Source organism: Talpa europaea (genome assembly GCF_964194135.1).
Source record: "Talpa europaea genome assembly, chromosome: 5".
NCBI classification, from domain to species: domain Eukaryota; kingdom Metazoa; phylum Chordata; class Mammalia; order Eulipotyphla; family Talpidae; genus Talpa; species Talpa europaea.
In genome coordinates this window covers 83213050-83230002 of record NC_140071.1, presented here as the reverse complement: position 1 = coordinate 83230002, position 16953 = coordinate 83213050, and the positions used below count along the sequence as shown (strand labels likewise).

The 16953-nt window shown below is 35.3% G+C and overlaps 1 protein-coding gene across 4 annotated transcripts in view; it reads left to right on the top strand.

The window, feature by feature from the left end:
* The window catches only part of SMARCAD1 (SNF2 related chromatin remodeling ATPase with DExD box 1), a gene marked incomplete at both ends in the record, with an annotated part of 109779 nt that overhangs the window by 81877 nt on the left and 10949 nt on the right, over positions 1-16953 (top strand). For 3 of the 4 annotated variants that reach the window (XM_084234231.1, XM_084234230.1, XM_084234229.1), the window contains 12 exons: positions 3690-3789; positions 4494-4553; positions 4651-4726; positions 6437-6572; positions 6895-7032; positions 8747-8842; positions 8936-9053; positions 9259-9380; positions 10941-11129; positions 11682-11800; positions 13245-13427; positions 14318-14427. In XM_084234231.1, the coding sequence (XP_084090357.1) occupies positions 3690-3789; positions 4494-4553; positions 4651-4726; positions 6437-6572; positions 6895-7032; positions 8747-8842; positions 8936-9053; positions 9259-9380; positions 10941-11129; positions 11682-11800; positions 13245-13427; positions 14318-14427 (1447 nt within the window). The remainder of the gene's footprint in view (positions 1-3689; positions 3790-4493; positions 4554-4650; positions 4727-6436; positions 6573-6894; positions 7033-8746; positions 8843-8935; positions 9054-9258; positions 9381-10940; positions 11130-11681; positions 11801-13244; positions 13428-14317; positions 14428-16953) is intronic. The other variant, XM_084234232.1, reaches the window with a different exon arrangement.

The following is a 16953-nucleotide window of genomic DNA, read 5'->3' as shown; positions in this document are numbered from 1 at the left end:
TCCAGTGGTCTTCCAGTAGTGTGGGTTTCAATCTCCATGAGATAGGAACGTTCCTTGCTTTCTTGTCATGATTTATTTCTAGGTTTGATGGTTTTATCGTGAGAAAAGATAGTTGTACTGATTTTGATCTTAGTGTATCTGTTGATGTTGATCTTGTGTCCCAGTATGTGATTGATCCTGGAGAATGAACCATGTGTACTTGAGAAAAATGTGTACACAGATTGTTTTGAGTGCAGTGTCCCATAGGTGTGTGTTAAGCCCATGAGGTCTCGGTCCTTATTTAGAGCTCTAATATCCTTGCTTATTTTTTGTCTCGTTGATCTGACCATTGGCAAGAGTGGTGTGTTGAAGTCTCCTACTACATATGTATTTTCTCAAATGTCTGTTTTTTAGAGATGATAGTAATTGTCTGATATATTTTAGTGCTCCTTCATTTGGTGAGTATATGTTGATGAATGTTATATCTTCTTGATGTATTGTCCCCTTTATCATAATGTAGTAACCATCTATTGTCTCTTTTTAGTTTTTTTTAGTTTGAACTCTGTTTTATCTGATAGCTGTTCCTGCCTTCTTTTTGGTCTATCTGCTTGTTTACCAATCTTTTACTGTCAATCTATGTTTATCTTTTGTAGTTAAACGTGTTTCCTGTAGACAGCAAAACTGTCTGTTTTGCTGTTAAAAAGCAGTTCTGTTTTTCAATCCATCCTGCTATGCTGTCTTTTTATTGATGAGTTTAGTCCATTTACTTTTAGAGTTAATTTTGATACATTGGCCATTTTGTTTGTCCTTTTGTGGTTCTATTCCTTACCTTATTCTGTTCTTCCTATTCATTTCTTTGTTGGTTTTGGCTTTTGGGTTTCTTGTCATGTTTTTTGGAGTAGGGGTTTCATAGTAATGAATTTCTGGAGATTTTGATTATCTAAGAAGGTTTTTATTTTTCCTTCACAGAGGAAGGAGAGCTTTGTGGGGTAGAGTATTATTCTTGGTTTGAATTTGTTGACTTGGAGTTTGTCAAATGTCACTCCATTCTCTTCTTGCCTGTAGTGTATCTTTGGAGAAGTCTGATGTCAACCTAATTGGTTTTCCTTTATAGATTATCTGTTTCTTTGCCCTCATCAGTTTCATTATTTTTTCCTTGTCTTGGACTTTTAGAAATTTTACTGTTATGTGTCTTTCTGTAGTTTTTCTTTCATTGTGGTAATTTGTTGTTCTTCTAGCTTTCTGCATATATTTTCATGTCCTTCTTCATGCTTGGGAAATTCTCTTTAATTATCTCCAATAGTTTTTTGGTTCCTTTGTCTCTGTCCTCACTTTCTGGGATTCCTATGGCTCTTATAATTCCTTGCCTCATGGTGTCAGATACTCTCAAAGTGTTTCTTCATTCTTTTTATTTGTACTTCTCTTTCCTTTTCTTTTCTTTTTTTTTTTTTTTTTTGGTTATTTTTATGTTTCTATCTTTGAGAGTACTGATTCCTTCTTCCATTTCTTCCATTCTATTTTCATGGCTTTCCCCTGAATTTTTGAGCTCCTCTGCTATTCTCTGGATTTCCTCCAGTTCCTTCACTGTCTTCCTCTGTTCATTGATTGTATTCTTATCTTTTTCTGCATTTTCTCTTAATTTTAATAGTTTTTATTATGGCCTTTATGAATTCTTTGTTAGGTGGAGATATTCTTCCGTGTCCATGTTTTCAGGTTCTGGAGGTTGACTTTCTGTGATCTATTGTTCCCAGAAAGGCCTGCTTGAGCATTTGAAATTTCCTTCTTCCCATAGTTAGCCTTTGGCTTTGTTCTATTCATAGTGCCCCTGTACCGTTGGTCTTGCTCAGGCATAGATATGTCTGCCTAGTGTCTGAGCTGCTATGGCTGGACACACATCTGGGCGCACTTCTGTTATGGTAGGTGTTGTTCTGAGCTATGCCTTTCTGGCCCCCAGTGTAGGATGGTATCTGACATCTCAACCTGTGGTAGTCAAGAGTCTTGTGTGAAGTATTGCACCTCCAGACACACGCTGAAGCCAAGTCCACTGGGAGGTGCCTGCAGTGTGGATGGGATGTATTTCTCTGTTGAACTGCTAGGTCCCTGTAGGTGTGTCTCAGAAGAATACCGGGATCAAAAGAATAAGGGGAGAAAGAAGGGATGAGAGGAGAGAGGAGGATAATACAGAAATGTAGAAGGAACAAAGGTAAGAGAAGAAGGAAGGGACCAGATACGGGGAAGAGGAAAGAGGAGGAGGAGGGAATATAGCAGAAGGAGAAGAGAAACTAGTGATGGTAGCGTTGAAAAGGGGAGAAAGAAGAAAGAAGAATCAGAAAACAGAAATAATAGGGAGGGAAATGAATAATAGACAACCAACTGATCAATAAACAAACACCAAACAGATGGGGAGAGAATTGCGTCTCAGGACTCTTATAGTTTCCAGCGAGCTAGTGTTTGCTGTTTCAGTCTGGTCTGCTGGGGGCCACCTCTAAGAACTGAGTAGGATAGTCTTCCCAGGGAGGGTAGAAAAAGAGGGAAAAAATAACACACAAAAGGGCTTGGAATGAACTGCAGCTGTGGGTGTGGGAGGATCGGCACACCTTCTGGGCCCATGAGGTAGTTGGGTGAGTGATGAGTCTCTTGTAGCCTTTCTCACCTTAGGGCTTGGGACACCAAGAGGCCCCCAGTGTAGGAATCAGCCCTATGAGGCTTCCCCTGGTGTCCTTCCAGCTTAAGTGTGACCAGACCAGCGGGTTAAATGGTCCCACCAGTCTTCAGGTGGGGGAGAAGGAGGCACCACAGTAGAGTGACCGCCTCACAGCACTGCATGTCTGTGGGGAGGGCCCCACTTGCCCACTTTTCATTGTTTAGATCCTTCAGATGTCTCAGGAGTCTCTTGGCTTCTTGTCTTCAAGCTTTTCCTTCCTTCTAGATGTAGTGGTCCAGCTTTGTGGGGAGGGGAGGGGAGGGGAGAAGCGTTCCCATGATTTTCTCTCTTCCTTTCCCCCGTCTTTCCAAATTCCCTCAGCAGTCTGAGTGAATCATAGGTGAAAGCTGTCCAGAGCATCCAGGTCCCGCCAGGATATTATTTCTCCCTATCAGATTATTTTTATGGGAGAATTTGATCCCAATATTCCTTCCCTGCCATGCTCACTCTCAAGTAGCTTGCTTCTTTTTATTGGTTTGCTAGTAGTCCAATATATAAATGGACTACAACTTGTTTATCCATTCTCATGTTAGGTTATTTATAGTGTTTAGCAGTTATAACCTACTGTGAACATTACTAGCCATCTTTTTATTGGATGTAGGCACTCAGATCGCTTGAATATGTTCTGAGGAGTCGAATTGCTGGGTTATAGAACAAGCTCTAATTAGTCATTGGAACATAGTTCTCTGTCCATCTAATATATAGTAAATATTTCCTTAATGTAAACAACTGCCAAAATTATATTCTTTCTATATATAATATATAATGTGTATCAAATATTAACTAACAATTAAGATCCATCCTGCTCATTTTAAAGTTGGTTATAATATCTTTGGGGATTATGATCAATTCTTTCTGTCTTTGAGATCTAAGAACATAGTAGAATTCTCAAAGAGTTGCTTTATGGGGAATCAAAAATAACCCAGAATTACTTCTTTTTCTGTTTTCCAAATTTCTGAATTTACTTTTAAGTTTCATATGTTGTCTTTTAAACTTTTAATTTTAGGGCCTAGGAAAAACTATTCAAGCCATTGCATTCTTGGCATACCTCTATCAAGAGAATAATAAAGGTCCTCATTTGATCGTTGTTCCAGCCTCAACTATAGGTTAGTAAATCTGTGGATAACCAGTAAATCTTTGGATAACCAACCATAATGTTATATATAGGAAGAAAAACTGTGTGTTGTGTGTGTGGTATTTCTTGGCTTGTGGAGGTGAAATATTAATATCTGTGGTCTCTATACTTTTTTCTCCCTTTGTGTATGTGATTTTGTCAATTGTATTGGCAATCTTTTAAAAGAAGATAATTTAAATACAAATTTAATTATTTGCCTTTTAAGTTATTATAGATCTAGGACCATTTGATAAAAGATCATTTGCTTTATTTTCATAGTACTTTTGAATTACTTAATGAATGACTAATTTAAGAAAAACTAAGTGCTTTCAAATATATAATTAAAATTTTATTTGGTTATCCAGTAAGCAATTAATCCCCCTCGAATTACTGTTCCATTATTTCAGTTGGAGGTAGAATAGAGTAAGAGTATGTTTATATGTATTTAATAAAATATTTTAATAAATTGGAAGTTAATAGCCACCTTTAAATATAATGGTTTTAGTCCTCTGCCACCTCAAGACGTCAGGATCATTTTTATCATCAGATATAAAATTGCAAAGAGTCTATAATTTTTAAAATCAGCTTCTTTGAATAATTTCCTTATAGTACTTGTTAAACTATAGTTTTCATTTCACTGTACACATGTATCTCTTTATAGCAGATTCAAGTAATAATCTCTCTTTGGTTTCACAGATAACTGGTTAAGGGAAGTTAATTTATGGTGCCCCACTTTGAAGGTGCTCTGTTACTATGGTAAGAGCATATCCTTTTGCTCTAATTGTTAGAAATTTCTTTGAAATCCTAACAAAATAGAGTAATACCAACATGTGTGTATTTTTTAAAATTTTAGGTTCTCAGGAAGAACGTAAACAGATTAGATATAACATTCATAGTAAATATGAAGAATACAATGTAATTGTGACCACGTAAGTATTAAGAACAATTTTTTTTTGAAAAAGAATGTGTACAATCTCTAAATTTAAAAACAAAAAAGTTTTTAATAGTAGCAGTAATGTGAAAGAAGTTTATGCTGTGACCTGCAGCAGGAATAATGGAATAACTTATGTTATAGATTCAGACATTTTATAGTTTGGTATATAAGACCAATAAAAGAATATTTTTTGCTAATTTATCAGCTGACTGACAGCAGTTATAAAAAGGTTTTGTCTACTTAATTGGAAACAGGGTCGTAACATTAAGAATCAGCATTTAGGGCCTCCCCGGTGGCGCAGCGGTTGAGCGCTGGGTTGCGAAGCTGCCCGCGGCCTCTGCGGCGCCGGTTCGATCCCCGGCTGCTCCCCGGCCACCGGAGGAGGGTCCCACATGGCGCGCAGACCTCTCCTGCCGCCCGCTGCTCCCCTCAGCAGTGTACTTCGGTCCTTCTGCCTGCTCTGCTCCCCGCTCTGGCTCTGGTGAATTCTCTCACCCTCCCGCGCTTCTGACTGTACCCAGTGCATGTATAGACAAAACAAACAAACAGACCAGCAAACAAATAAATAAAGCATGCCTCTATACAAAAAAAAAAAAAAAAAAAGAATCAGCATTTAAAGTAAAATTGAAGATAGCCCACCAAAATGATTTATATTTCTTACTCATGAGTAAGTATTAATATAGTGAAATCTTATTCTCAGTGAAAAATTGGAGTTAGAGTAGAAATAAGCATGGAAGTTATGTAAATAATCATTACATGGTAGTAACTCTTTGGCATAAATATTTAACAGAATGTTCTCATGCTACATTTATTGTATAAATTATTTCAAGCTTCACATAAGCTGTCAATACTTAGTTATGGGCCTCCCCGGTGGCACAGCGGTTGAGCGCTGGGTTGCAAAGCTGCCCGCGGCCTCCGCGGTGCCGGTTCAATCCCCAGCTGCTCCCAGGCCACCGGAAGAGGATCCCACATGGCGCGCAGACCTCTCCTGCTGCCCGCTGCTCTCCTCAGCAGTGTACTTCGGTCCTTCTGCCTGCTCTGCTCCCCGCTCTGGCTCTGGTGAATTCTCTCACCTTCCTGCGCTTCTGACTGTACCCAGTGCATGTATAAACAAAACAAACAAACAAATAAATAAAACATGCCTCTATTAAAAAAAAATATTATTCCTCTGTATTAACTTCTGTAACAGGCCAAGATTAAAAGAATTCATCCAAAATTTATGTTAATAGAATCCATTTTCATATGTAATCTTGAACTGCTAGCTATTAATTGATACATCTTGAATCTACTAGTTTAATACAATAGTAAATTATTAAGCTAGTTTAATAACATAATTTGTGTTCTAAACAAAAAGTCTTAGCTTCCTCTTTCTGTTGCTTCTTAAAATAGAACAGTTCGTGAAACAAATAGTAATAGTTGCAGATTTCGTATCATACTGAAATTGGCCTCTTCCTAAGTATGTAGAAAATGCCTATTAAATTTTCTTTTAACTACATATTGCAGCTTTCATAATTTGATTCTATGTATGTCAACAATTATTAGATACAACTACATTGGTATTTTTAACATCAGCTGTATATAGTGGTATTTTTTAAGACAGACTATTAGAAATGTGTAAAGAAAATCTTACAAAACATTAAATCTTCTTAGACTCTAGGCTTTTAAAGATGTGTAACCTTAGAAGTTTATTTTTCCTTTTTTGTAGGTATAATTGTGCAATCAGCAGTTCTGATGATCGTAGTCTATTTCGAAGACTGAAACTTAATTATGCCATTTTTGATGAGGGCCATATGTTGAAAAACATGGGTTCCATCCGCTACCAGCATCTTATGACAATCAATGTAAGAGTTTTCCATGAATTTTTACATTGAGTCTTTTAATGTATGTAGTATTTTATATCAGATATCAACAAAATTTACCTCTAAGGGTCCAGAGAGTAAATATCTCATGCTTTGTAAGCCATTTAGCCTCTGACACTTGTTCTTTCCTTTTCTTTGAATATGTCTTTCTCATGAGCCATAGTTCACCAACCCGTTATATATAATGTTATAAATTTAAAATAATTTTCTTTTATTAACTCATAAAAGTAAATGAGGATACAGACACAGGTTGCCTACTTATGAAATCAGAAGTAAACTAATAAAATTTTACCCTCATTCACAGGCAAATAACCGCTTGCTACTCACAGGCACTCCAGTACAGAATAATCTGTTAGAACTCATGTCACTGTTGAATTTTGTTATGCCACACATGTTTAGTAGTAGCACCAGTGAAATACGAAGAATGTTTTCTTCTAAGACGGTAAGTATAAATTTACATTTTCTCCCAAATTTATGTTACTTTGTGTTTTATTTGTATCATGCTCTTATTTTCTTTTTTTTCACAGTGTTAGTTGCTATCCCTATACTTATATGAGGTGAGCTGTAGGCAGAATACAATGGGAAATAAATTGGTGATTTCTATAATTGTCCGCAAGTTTTGTTTTTTAAAACCTCAATTTTAAGAGGAATGACAATTTTAAATTAATGGAGTGGTAACATGTGATGTTGTCCATTGCATCTTATTAAAATTGGTCAGGTAGGGCCTCCCTGGTGGTGCAAGGGGTTAAGAAGCAACTTACGAAGCTATCCTCAGCCACTGCAGCACGAATTCTATCTCTGGCCAGAGAGCTACCCATATGGTGCAAGAGACCTCTCCTGACTTGCCTGCTGCTCCCTTCAGCAGTGTACTTCAGTCAGTCCCCCTGTTCTGTTCCCCACTCTGTCTCTGGTGAATCCTCTCACCACCCCCCCCCACACACCTCTGGCTTGTACCCTAAAAATAAATCTTTATTAAAAAAAAATAAAATAGGGCCTCCCTGGTGGCACAGGCGGTTGAGCACAGTGCTGTGAAGCTGTCCACAGCCTCTGCAGCGCGAGTTTGATCCCGGCTGGCTGGGGAGAATCCCATATGGCGCAGCAGACCACTCCTGTCTCGCCACTGCTCCCCTCAGCAGTGTATTTCTGTCGTCTGCCTGTTCTGTTCCCTGCTCTGTTTCTGGTGGATCCTCTCACCCTCCTGTGCATCTGGCCTTTACCCCAGTTCTTGTATAAATAAAATAAATCTTTAAAAAATAAAATAAAATTGGTCAGGTAAATTAGCAGCCATTTCTATAGTCAAACTGTAGAACTGGGCAAAACTAGAATATCCAGAAAATTTTTAAACTGAAAACTACATTTTGAAATAAAAGTACATGAATGCAAAAATCACATTTTCTAAATGTTCCAGTATTGACTCAGTTTAGAAGAAAAGTTCAGTTTTCTCTTGTTGCTTAAATAAATACAATATAGTCTTGAGTAGCTCCCAAATTTTCTAGTATAGCAATGTTTATATAGATTGTTTACTCTTTCCTAAATCACAAGTGTTTTCTAAGAGTTTTCTGGTATTTTTCCACTGCAGATTAACTGCCTTTTTAAATGTCACTAATATGTTAGTGATTTACAATTCTTGAAATGACCTAGCACATCATGGGATATGAAGGACTTGTTTACATCGTAGAATACAATTCCACTCCTCTAATTTGTCAAAATGACCAAGTTTTGACTAGGAACTATCCCCCCTTTTGAACTATCCCTCCCTTTTGCATCATCTATACTAGCTTTCTTTGGGGGGCCATTTTCTACAAATAAATCCAACTTTTCTACCTTTCCTCCTTTTGCCTCATCCCCCATATTTTTATTTCATGTCAGTTTTCTAGGTAGTTAATAACTTATTAGTTACTGACTTTTGAATGCCAATATAGTGTACTCAAGTGCATTACCTCAACAGAATACATAATTACTTGTTATGAAATCTCAAATTACATAGGAGATTTAAGAAGTAATCCCAAATTCAGACATGACGTTCCATGTATAATGAATTGAGTTTCTGTGAAACACAACTTTCATTATGGTGAGGGAGATTTTTGGGTTGTGCAATATTGTTTTGTGATTATTTCAATGAATAATTTCTAAAATACTTTTTTTATTTTACTTAGAAATCAGCTGATGAGCAAAGTATATATGAAAAGGAGAGAATAGCACACGCAAAACAAATTATAAAGCCGTTTATTCTCAGAAGAGTAAAAGAGGAGGTAATTCGTATCTGCATATCTTTGATTATGATTGTTTATTAAAAATTGATTTCCTTTTTATTTGAATTATATAAAACTGTTTTCTTTCCTCAGGTTCTCAAGCAACTGCCCCCCAAGAAAGATCGAATTGAGCTCTGTGCAATGTCAGAGAAGCAGGAACAACTCTATTTGGGTCTTTTCAACAGATTGAAAAAATCTATCAATAACATGGGTATAATCTGATATTCACAATTTTATGTGAAAAATAGTCCTTTACTGGGCCTGCATTTTATTTAGTCATATGGTAGTGGGATTTTCATATTTTAAAAATTAGTTAGAATTTGAAGATAAAATTTTTAGATTTTTAAGTTGATCTATATTTCAACAAACACCTATCAGTTGGATACTGTTTTTAATGTGTACTCTTTGGATCACAGAAAAAAACACAGAAATGTGCAATGTCATGATGCAATTGAGAAAAATGGCTAATCATCCTTTATTACATCGCCAATATTACACACCTGAAAAACTCAAGGAAATGTCTCAGCTTATGCTAAAGGTAAGTATTTTATAGTAAGCTAACTGAGCTTTATTAACATTATTAACATTATTAAGCACTAAGTTTAATTGTTAAGCTAAAAATCAAACCTAATGAGTATGTTTTCCTTTTAACCACTTTTCCTTTTTTCCTTTTATATAATTTGGAGTATATGATAATCAAAGAGTGACTATATCAGGAGTCAGTAAATGGAATTTAGAGCCAAATATAGCAATTTCTGTTTTCACAAATAAATTTTTTTTTCAAATATAGTATGCATACAAGAGCTGGGGTGTAGGCTAGAGGTGCAGGGGGGTGAGAGTATTCAGCAGAGATAGAGTGGGGAGCAGAACAGGCAGACTGATGAAATACACTGCTGAGGGGAGCAGTAGGTGAGACAGGAGAGGTCTGCTGTGCCATGTGAGTTACTCCCTGGCAGGGGATCAAACTCATGCTGCAGTGACTGCTGATAGCTTCATAGTGCTGAGACTTAACCCCTTGCACCACCAGGTAGGCCCCCCTTCTTTCTTTCCTTACCCTTGCCCTTCCTTTTTTTTTTTCCAGATATATTTTTATTGAGGTAACATTACTGTACAACACATTGTATGTGATTCAGAGGTATAGGACCCACCTACGCAGATAAATGTATATCACCACACCTGCCCCCAGCATACTCATAGTCCTCCATCATAGTTCATTGTGTATCTACCCCACTTATTTTTCCCCCTCCTTATCCCCATCTTGTAGCACAGTTCCACAGTCAAGATTTCTGGGGCTTGTTATTGGTTTGGTGTTGTCAGACTCTTTATTTTGTTCCTTTATATTCCATATATAGTGAAATTATCTGGTATTTTGTCTTGCTGTCTTCTGACTTACTTTGCTTAGCAGTATCCCCTCCAGATCCATCATGTTATGTGACTGCTTTTCTTAACACACAGGCAGAGTTGATAAGTTTCAGCACATAAATTTTGCCTACAAAACTTAAAATATTTGCAAGGAAAAGTTTATCAATTCCTGATCTAGACTTAACATTATGTACTCCTTTATTGTTTTACCAGAAAGAACCCATCTAAGTATGGGTCGTTTTTCTCCATTTACTCTCTTCACTCATTTCTTCATTGTATTTTTGTGTATTTTACCCATTTTTATTTTTGCCTCAATTCCCCTGCACCTATCCTCTCTTTTTTAAAAAAATGCTTTATCCTTAAGCAGAAAATTTGAAACATGTAGAAAGTAAAGACAATTGTATAATGAAATCCTTTGCCCATATATAACCTTCATTCCTCTAGTTATCAGTTGGAGTAACACCACTCTTAATTTAGCTAGAACCCTCACTAACATTATTGTGAACCAAATCCTAGAAATTATTTTATTTTAAAATATTTTAATATATTATTTCTAAAATAATAAGAATTTTATTCTTTATTGTACCTAAGAAGTGAAGATTTCCTAAATCTGTTGCATTAAAATCTTCAATGATTTAGATATTTTATCAGATATGAGCAGTTTTATTAAGAGTATTGTGATCATTTTATAAACAATCTTCATTCTGAAGTATAAATTGTTTTGTTTTGTTTTGAGGAACCTACACATTGTGAGGCTAACCCTGACCTGATTTTTGAAGATATGGAAGTTATGACAGACTTTGAATTAAATGTACTTTGTAAACAGTACCGACACATTAATAATTTTCAGTTAGACATGGATTTGATTTTAGATTCTGGAAAATTCCGAGTTTTAGGATGCATCTTGTCGGAGTTGAAACAGAAGGTATTAAAAAAGAATTGTACTCATCTTGTATTTCTCAGTTAAACTTCTTTACAACATTTCTGGCATGATCTGACTTTCTTAAAGCTTTAGCTTATATCTATTTTAAATTTTCGAGAACTAGTGTCTTGAGCATTTGGGGATATATTTGGACATACATTTTCCTGATTACTTTTTCCCCATTGAATCTCTGAAAGGACAATAGAATTCAATATACATACACTAACATACACACACATATTTTTAAGTAGTGGTAATTCTCATTTCTTAGGTGACAATCTGTATGATTGTTTTAATATTAGTATTTTAAACTACTATGTTACAATAATTATTTAAGCATTTTTATATACTGCATTTTATATTGAAATAACTTGAATTTGCAAGATCATAATCGAAATTATGTAGCTATTCCTATTTGCTGATGAAGTTTAAATGTTAAGGTAATCTAAAACAAAAAATTTAGATGTCATTACTTGATTTTTATTGAAGCAGGTGATCATTAGATACTTATAATTTATTTGTCAGTGTATTTAATCTGTGTGTTTATTTTCACAGGGTGATAGAGTTGTATTATTTAGTCAGTTTACCATGATGCTGGATATATTAGAAGTTCTTTTAAAACATCATCAGCACAGGTACCTCAGATTAGATGGAAAGACTCAGATATCCGAAAGGTTGGTATACTTCTCTTTAGTTGCAGAAAATCTCTTTCCACTTTCTCCTTAAATAAGAGTAAATGTTTAAATTTTAAATGTCTAGAGCATTTGATAGAATTTTATTGCTTACATTTGGTTACTTTAAATTACTGCCTTAGATATGAGGAAAATTTTCTTTTATTCTGTCTGAGTTGCATACAAATACATATATATATATATTTTTTTTTTTAAAGATTTATTTTGTTTATATAAGAGCCAGGGTACAGGCCAGATGCACAGGAGCGTGAGAGGATTCACCAGAGACAGAGTGGGGCACAGAACAGGCAGACTGACTGAAACACACTGCTGAGGGGAGCAGCGGGCAAGACAGGAGAGGTCTGCTCACCATGTGGGTTGCTCCGAGGCCAGCGGGATCGAACTGGTACTACAGAGGGTGCGGACAACTTCACAGTGCTGCGCTCAACCGCCTGTGCCACCAGGGAGTCCCCACAAATATATTTTAAAAGAGCTGTTAGAATTGTATACTTCTCAGGGTCTTTCCCTTTAAAAATTGTTTAAAGTCTAAAGCTCCTGGGCCTCCCTGGTGGTGCAGGCGATTGAGTGCAGTGCTGTGAAGCTATCTGCAGCTCTGCAGTGTGGGTTCGATCCCCGCCAGCCAGGGAGATAGCCACATGGTGCGGCAGACCTCTCCTGTCTCTCCTGCTGCTCCCCTCAGCAGTGTACTTCAGTCAGTTTGCCTGTTCTGTTCCCCACTCTGTCTCTGGTGAATCCTCTCACCCTCCCACACATCTGGCCTGTATCCTGGTTCATGTATGCATAAATAAATAAATCTTTAAAAAAAAAATAAAAATAAAGTGTAAAGTTCCTAATCTTTAAACCAAGATTGTTTTAATCTTGAACTTTTGATATTTTAAGGGAAATAGAGAAAGTTTAATTTTTAATTGCCCAGAAGTTAAAAACAGTCTTAAACAAGGAATGCTTTTTTCTACTGTGTTTATACTGCATTGTATCGTTCATATTTTTTATTAGACGAGATGAATTTTTTCTCCCTTTGGTATAAGGGTGAAAGTCATGTTAAAAGAAGGTAATACTGATAAAGTTTGATATTGAGATCGTACTTCCATTAGGATATTGTCTATGACTGATAGACTTCTGAGAAGATTAAAGATTGAAACGCCAGAAGCCAGTAGTCATTAAGCAAAGGGCAAAATAGTCCTTTAGGAATTCATCACATCTAAACAGTTGAAATAGGGCATGAATCAGTAGGGAGATAAGTGGCAAGGAAAAGAAGTTGGTGAATTGAGAAAGTCTTTCAATAAATAAAGCTGCAGAAAAAAGTAACTACAATGCCAAGTGTATATCTTTACATCTTTAGGCTTATTTTACATGTGATATGATTGTTTTCAAACGTTTTAATTATAAACCATTTAGTAAGATTTCACCTAATATGTTTATCTTATAGAATTCATCTAATTGATGAGTTTAATACAGATATGGATATCTTTGTATTTCTGCTGTCAACAAAAGCCGGTGGCTTAGGAATAAACCTGACATCAGCCAATGTTGTTATACTTCATGATATTGACTGTAATCCTTACAATGACAAACAAGCAGAGGATAGATGCCACAGAGTAGGCCAGACGAAGTAAGTGTTTTCAGTTGAAATTTATTTTTAATCAAATGTTAGTTTAATTTGTAGAGAATATTAAAATATAGACTGTCAATGTGTCCTGCCTTACAAGGTTTTCATATTTTCTGCAAAGCATGCATGATTTCTGATATATTTTGTATCAGCGTTATCAGATATGAGCACTACTTTGTAATTTAATCATTTTCTAGTAATTGATAAAAATAAACCTCCTATCCCCATCCCAAACAGTTCTATAGCAATTGAAAAGATTTCAGAACCAGATAGATTTGTTAATAACCATGCTCTTGCTATTCTGTTACCCTTTGGGAAATAACGTTATTTGAATCGTAGATATTTTAGATGGAAGTTCATTTTGAAATTGGACATGAGGTATAAGGAGATGAAAATACCTGCAATTCAACTCTATTTTGACAAATAAACAGCATACAATGTTTTCTTGGTAGAATATTTCATTGTATTTACAAAAGACTGATATTTATGGACTAAATCTTTATCGGTATCTATTGTGAGAATGGAATTTCCCATGTAACTTGTGTACTTTACTACACTAATTTTTGAACTGAATTTCCTTGGAGCTAATGAGCAAGCATGTTCTTTTTAGAAATGGCATATATATCTGAACCCAGAACTGTTGTACTGTAATGTTACCAGTGGTTTTTGAAAAACAGCTGTCTTTATTCTCATTGACCAATAGGAAAGTTAAAGAGTGACATTCAAAAAATGCAATTCTCAACTAACTTGAATTAAGGAAAAACTTTAATGGTTATATTATACAATTTCAAACTATTCTTATTAAACTCTAAAGATAACTTTAGTTTATATGTATCCAAATAATTTTTTATGATAAAAAGTAATCAATGGACATATCTTATATTTTTCTTTAGAGAAGTGCTAGTTATAAAATTAATAAGCCAAGGGACGATTGAAGAATCCATGCTAAAAATTAACCAACAGAAATTGAAACTAGAGCAAGATATGACCACAGTAGATGAAGGTAAGCTGTTTGTAAGCAAAATCTTCAATATTTTTATATGGAAATTGGTCAAATTAACAGTAAGTCAAGGGGATAAGAATGATGGCCTCAGTCCTTCTGTGACATGCAGTTTAGGGATGGCTTCAGAGAAAATTGGAATACTAGTTTAAAAAGTACCGATAATACTAAGGACCATTTTACCAGAATTGATATTAATACTTGAAAATTTATGTCTGACAGCAGAACATCCTGGAATCATAAAGAATCTATCATTATAGTCACAATTTATGATTTACTTACTACATAAGTAATATTGATGAATTCAAAGGTTTAAACTACATGTCATGATATTAACTTACTAAGAATGTTAATGTTTACATTAATTTCACTTTTACCAGCAAATATGTATTATAATAGAGTGCAATAAAATGCAATTTTTTAAAAAAATTAATGATTTCAGGTTGAAAATAATTTTTTTATTTCATAAATTTAAAATTATTTTTTATATTTGTGTTTTGGATAACAATTAAATTCAAAAGATAGAAAAGCACAAACATAGCCCTTCTTACCACAACATCACCCACTTTCTCATAAAGTTGAATATGTCACTATTTTTTTAAGTGTGTAACCAAATAATTTTATGCAGAGAAATAAACAGGGTATACATATTTTTTTAAATAAGTTTGCATGCAGTCTTCTGCACCTGACTTTTTTATTTAATGTTAACTTTAATTGGAAACAAGTAATTTTTTCACTATTCTAATGCATATGATATTCCTAATAATTAATTTCAGCAAATGTCCTTTGAATATTTACTTTGAATATATCCCAGTATTTTGTTAGGCATTCTGTGCTTATGAGATCAATACATACTAATCTGTCTTCAAAGATTCACAGAGGTGTATGATCAATTAGTTCATGTGTTTCCTATATAGTTTTTATTTCAGGGTGCTATGCCAGGTTCAGGAAGCTGACTTAAGAGAAATTTTAACTGAGGAAGAAGCAACTGAGGGCCTCCCCTAGTGGTGCAGCGGTTGAGCACTGGGCTGCAAAGCTGCCCGCAGCCTCTGCAGCGCAGGTTCAATACACAGCCACCAGCAAGGGTTCCACATGGCGCGGAGACCTCTCCTGCCGCCTGCTGCTCCCCTCAGCAGTATATTTTGTCAGTCCGCCTATTCTGTACCCCGCTCTGGCTCTGGTGAATTCTCTCACCCTCCTGCTTGTATAAATAAATAAATAAATCTTTAAAAAAAAAAAAGGCAGCAGCAGCAACTGAGTTGGATCTGTAAGTGTGAAGATGAATAGGATGATCAGGGTAACTTAAATGATTAACAGTAGTTACTAGACTTTTTTAGAGGTAGCTATTTGCCAGTTTCAGATAATCCAGCAAAAGCAATAGAAGGAATCATAGGACAGATACCCAGATACTTGGGTAACACTGTTTCCTGATTATTTTGGTAGGGCAGCTTCTTTAAACTGGAAACCTAGGTAATTAGATAACTAGGTTAATTAGCAGTGCTAGCAAACATCAAGGCATATAGATTTTATGTTAACAGTAAGTCTCTAAATAAAACCCTTAAAGTTAGTTAATTGGGAACTCCCAACGGACTCTTCTTAACTGTAGATATTTTCTCATGACTAGTTCATTTCCACAGAAAGAGACTCTCCATCTTGTGAAATAAGATACTCTGATCTTGTGAAATAAGGTTAGTAGGAGAGCTAGAATAAACCTGCAAAGTACATTCTCAGAGTGAGGAGACAGAAGCAGCCTGGGTTGATGTCATATTCAGATATTTAATGTTCTGGTACAGTTCACACTGTCCTTTATACCCCCATGCTTTTCCAAAGAACCTTTTTGTTCACTTCAAGCAGATGATGGACTCAGTTGGGCAGGCCTTCTGTATCCTACCTTTTCAGCCCAGTCATATATATCCTACCTTTCAGAAGCACCATTATCTCCATCTCCTGAGCTTATGGGTGTTGTGTGGGCAAGGTAGATTGTGAGTGAAGTTGCCTTGTGTTTCCTACCTTCTGTTCCGGTAAAGTCAGTTTACATTTTCATTTTCTGTCTTTGCAAATTTGTCGACAACTGTCCCCACTGTTTTTTCTTATTCTTTTTGATTTAAAGTCCATTTTCTCATGGTACCTTAATGCTATTTCAATGAGAGTAGAAGTGATGAATATATTCAGTTATTTCCAATCATAATTCATGTCAATTATTTGTATATAAATTTAGTTAAAGTTTAGTATTAACTTTAAATTAAGATTATAGTAATGTCTATTTAATCCATGAACTATAATGATTTTTATCATCAACTTTGCATCTGGTGTCATTTTAATAATTTCAATACTGACCAGATATGAGAATTTTATATATTACCTATGTTTTCATCTTTCACAGTAGGTCCCTTCTCCTCTAGAAGCAAAAGATATATTTTAGTTGAGTGTGCATGTATTTCATGTTAAGATGTTTTATTTTCCTTTTGCCTTGAAATTATGAAAGTCTAGATAAAGACCATGATTTGGCTTATCAGACATATATGTGTT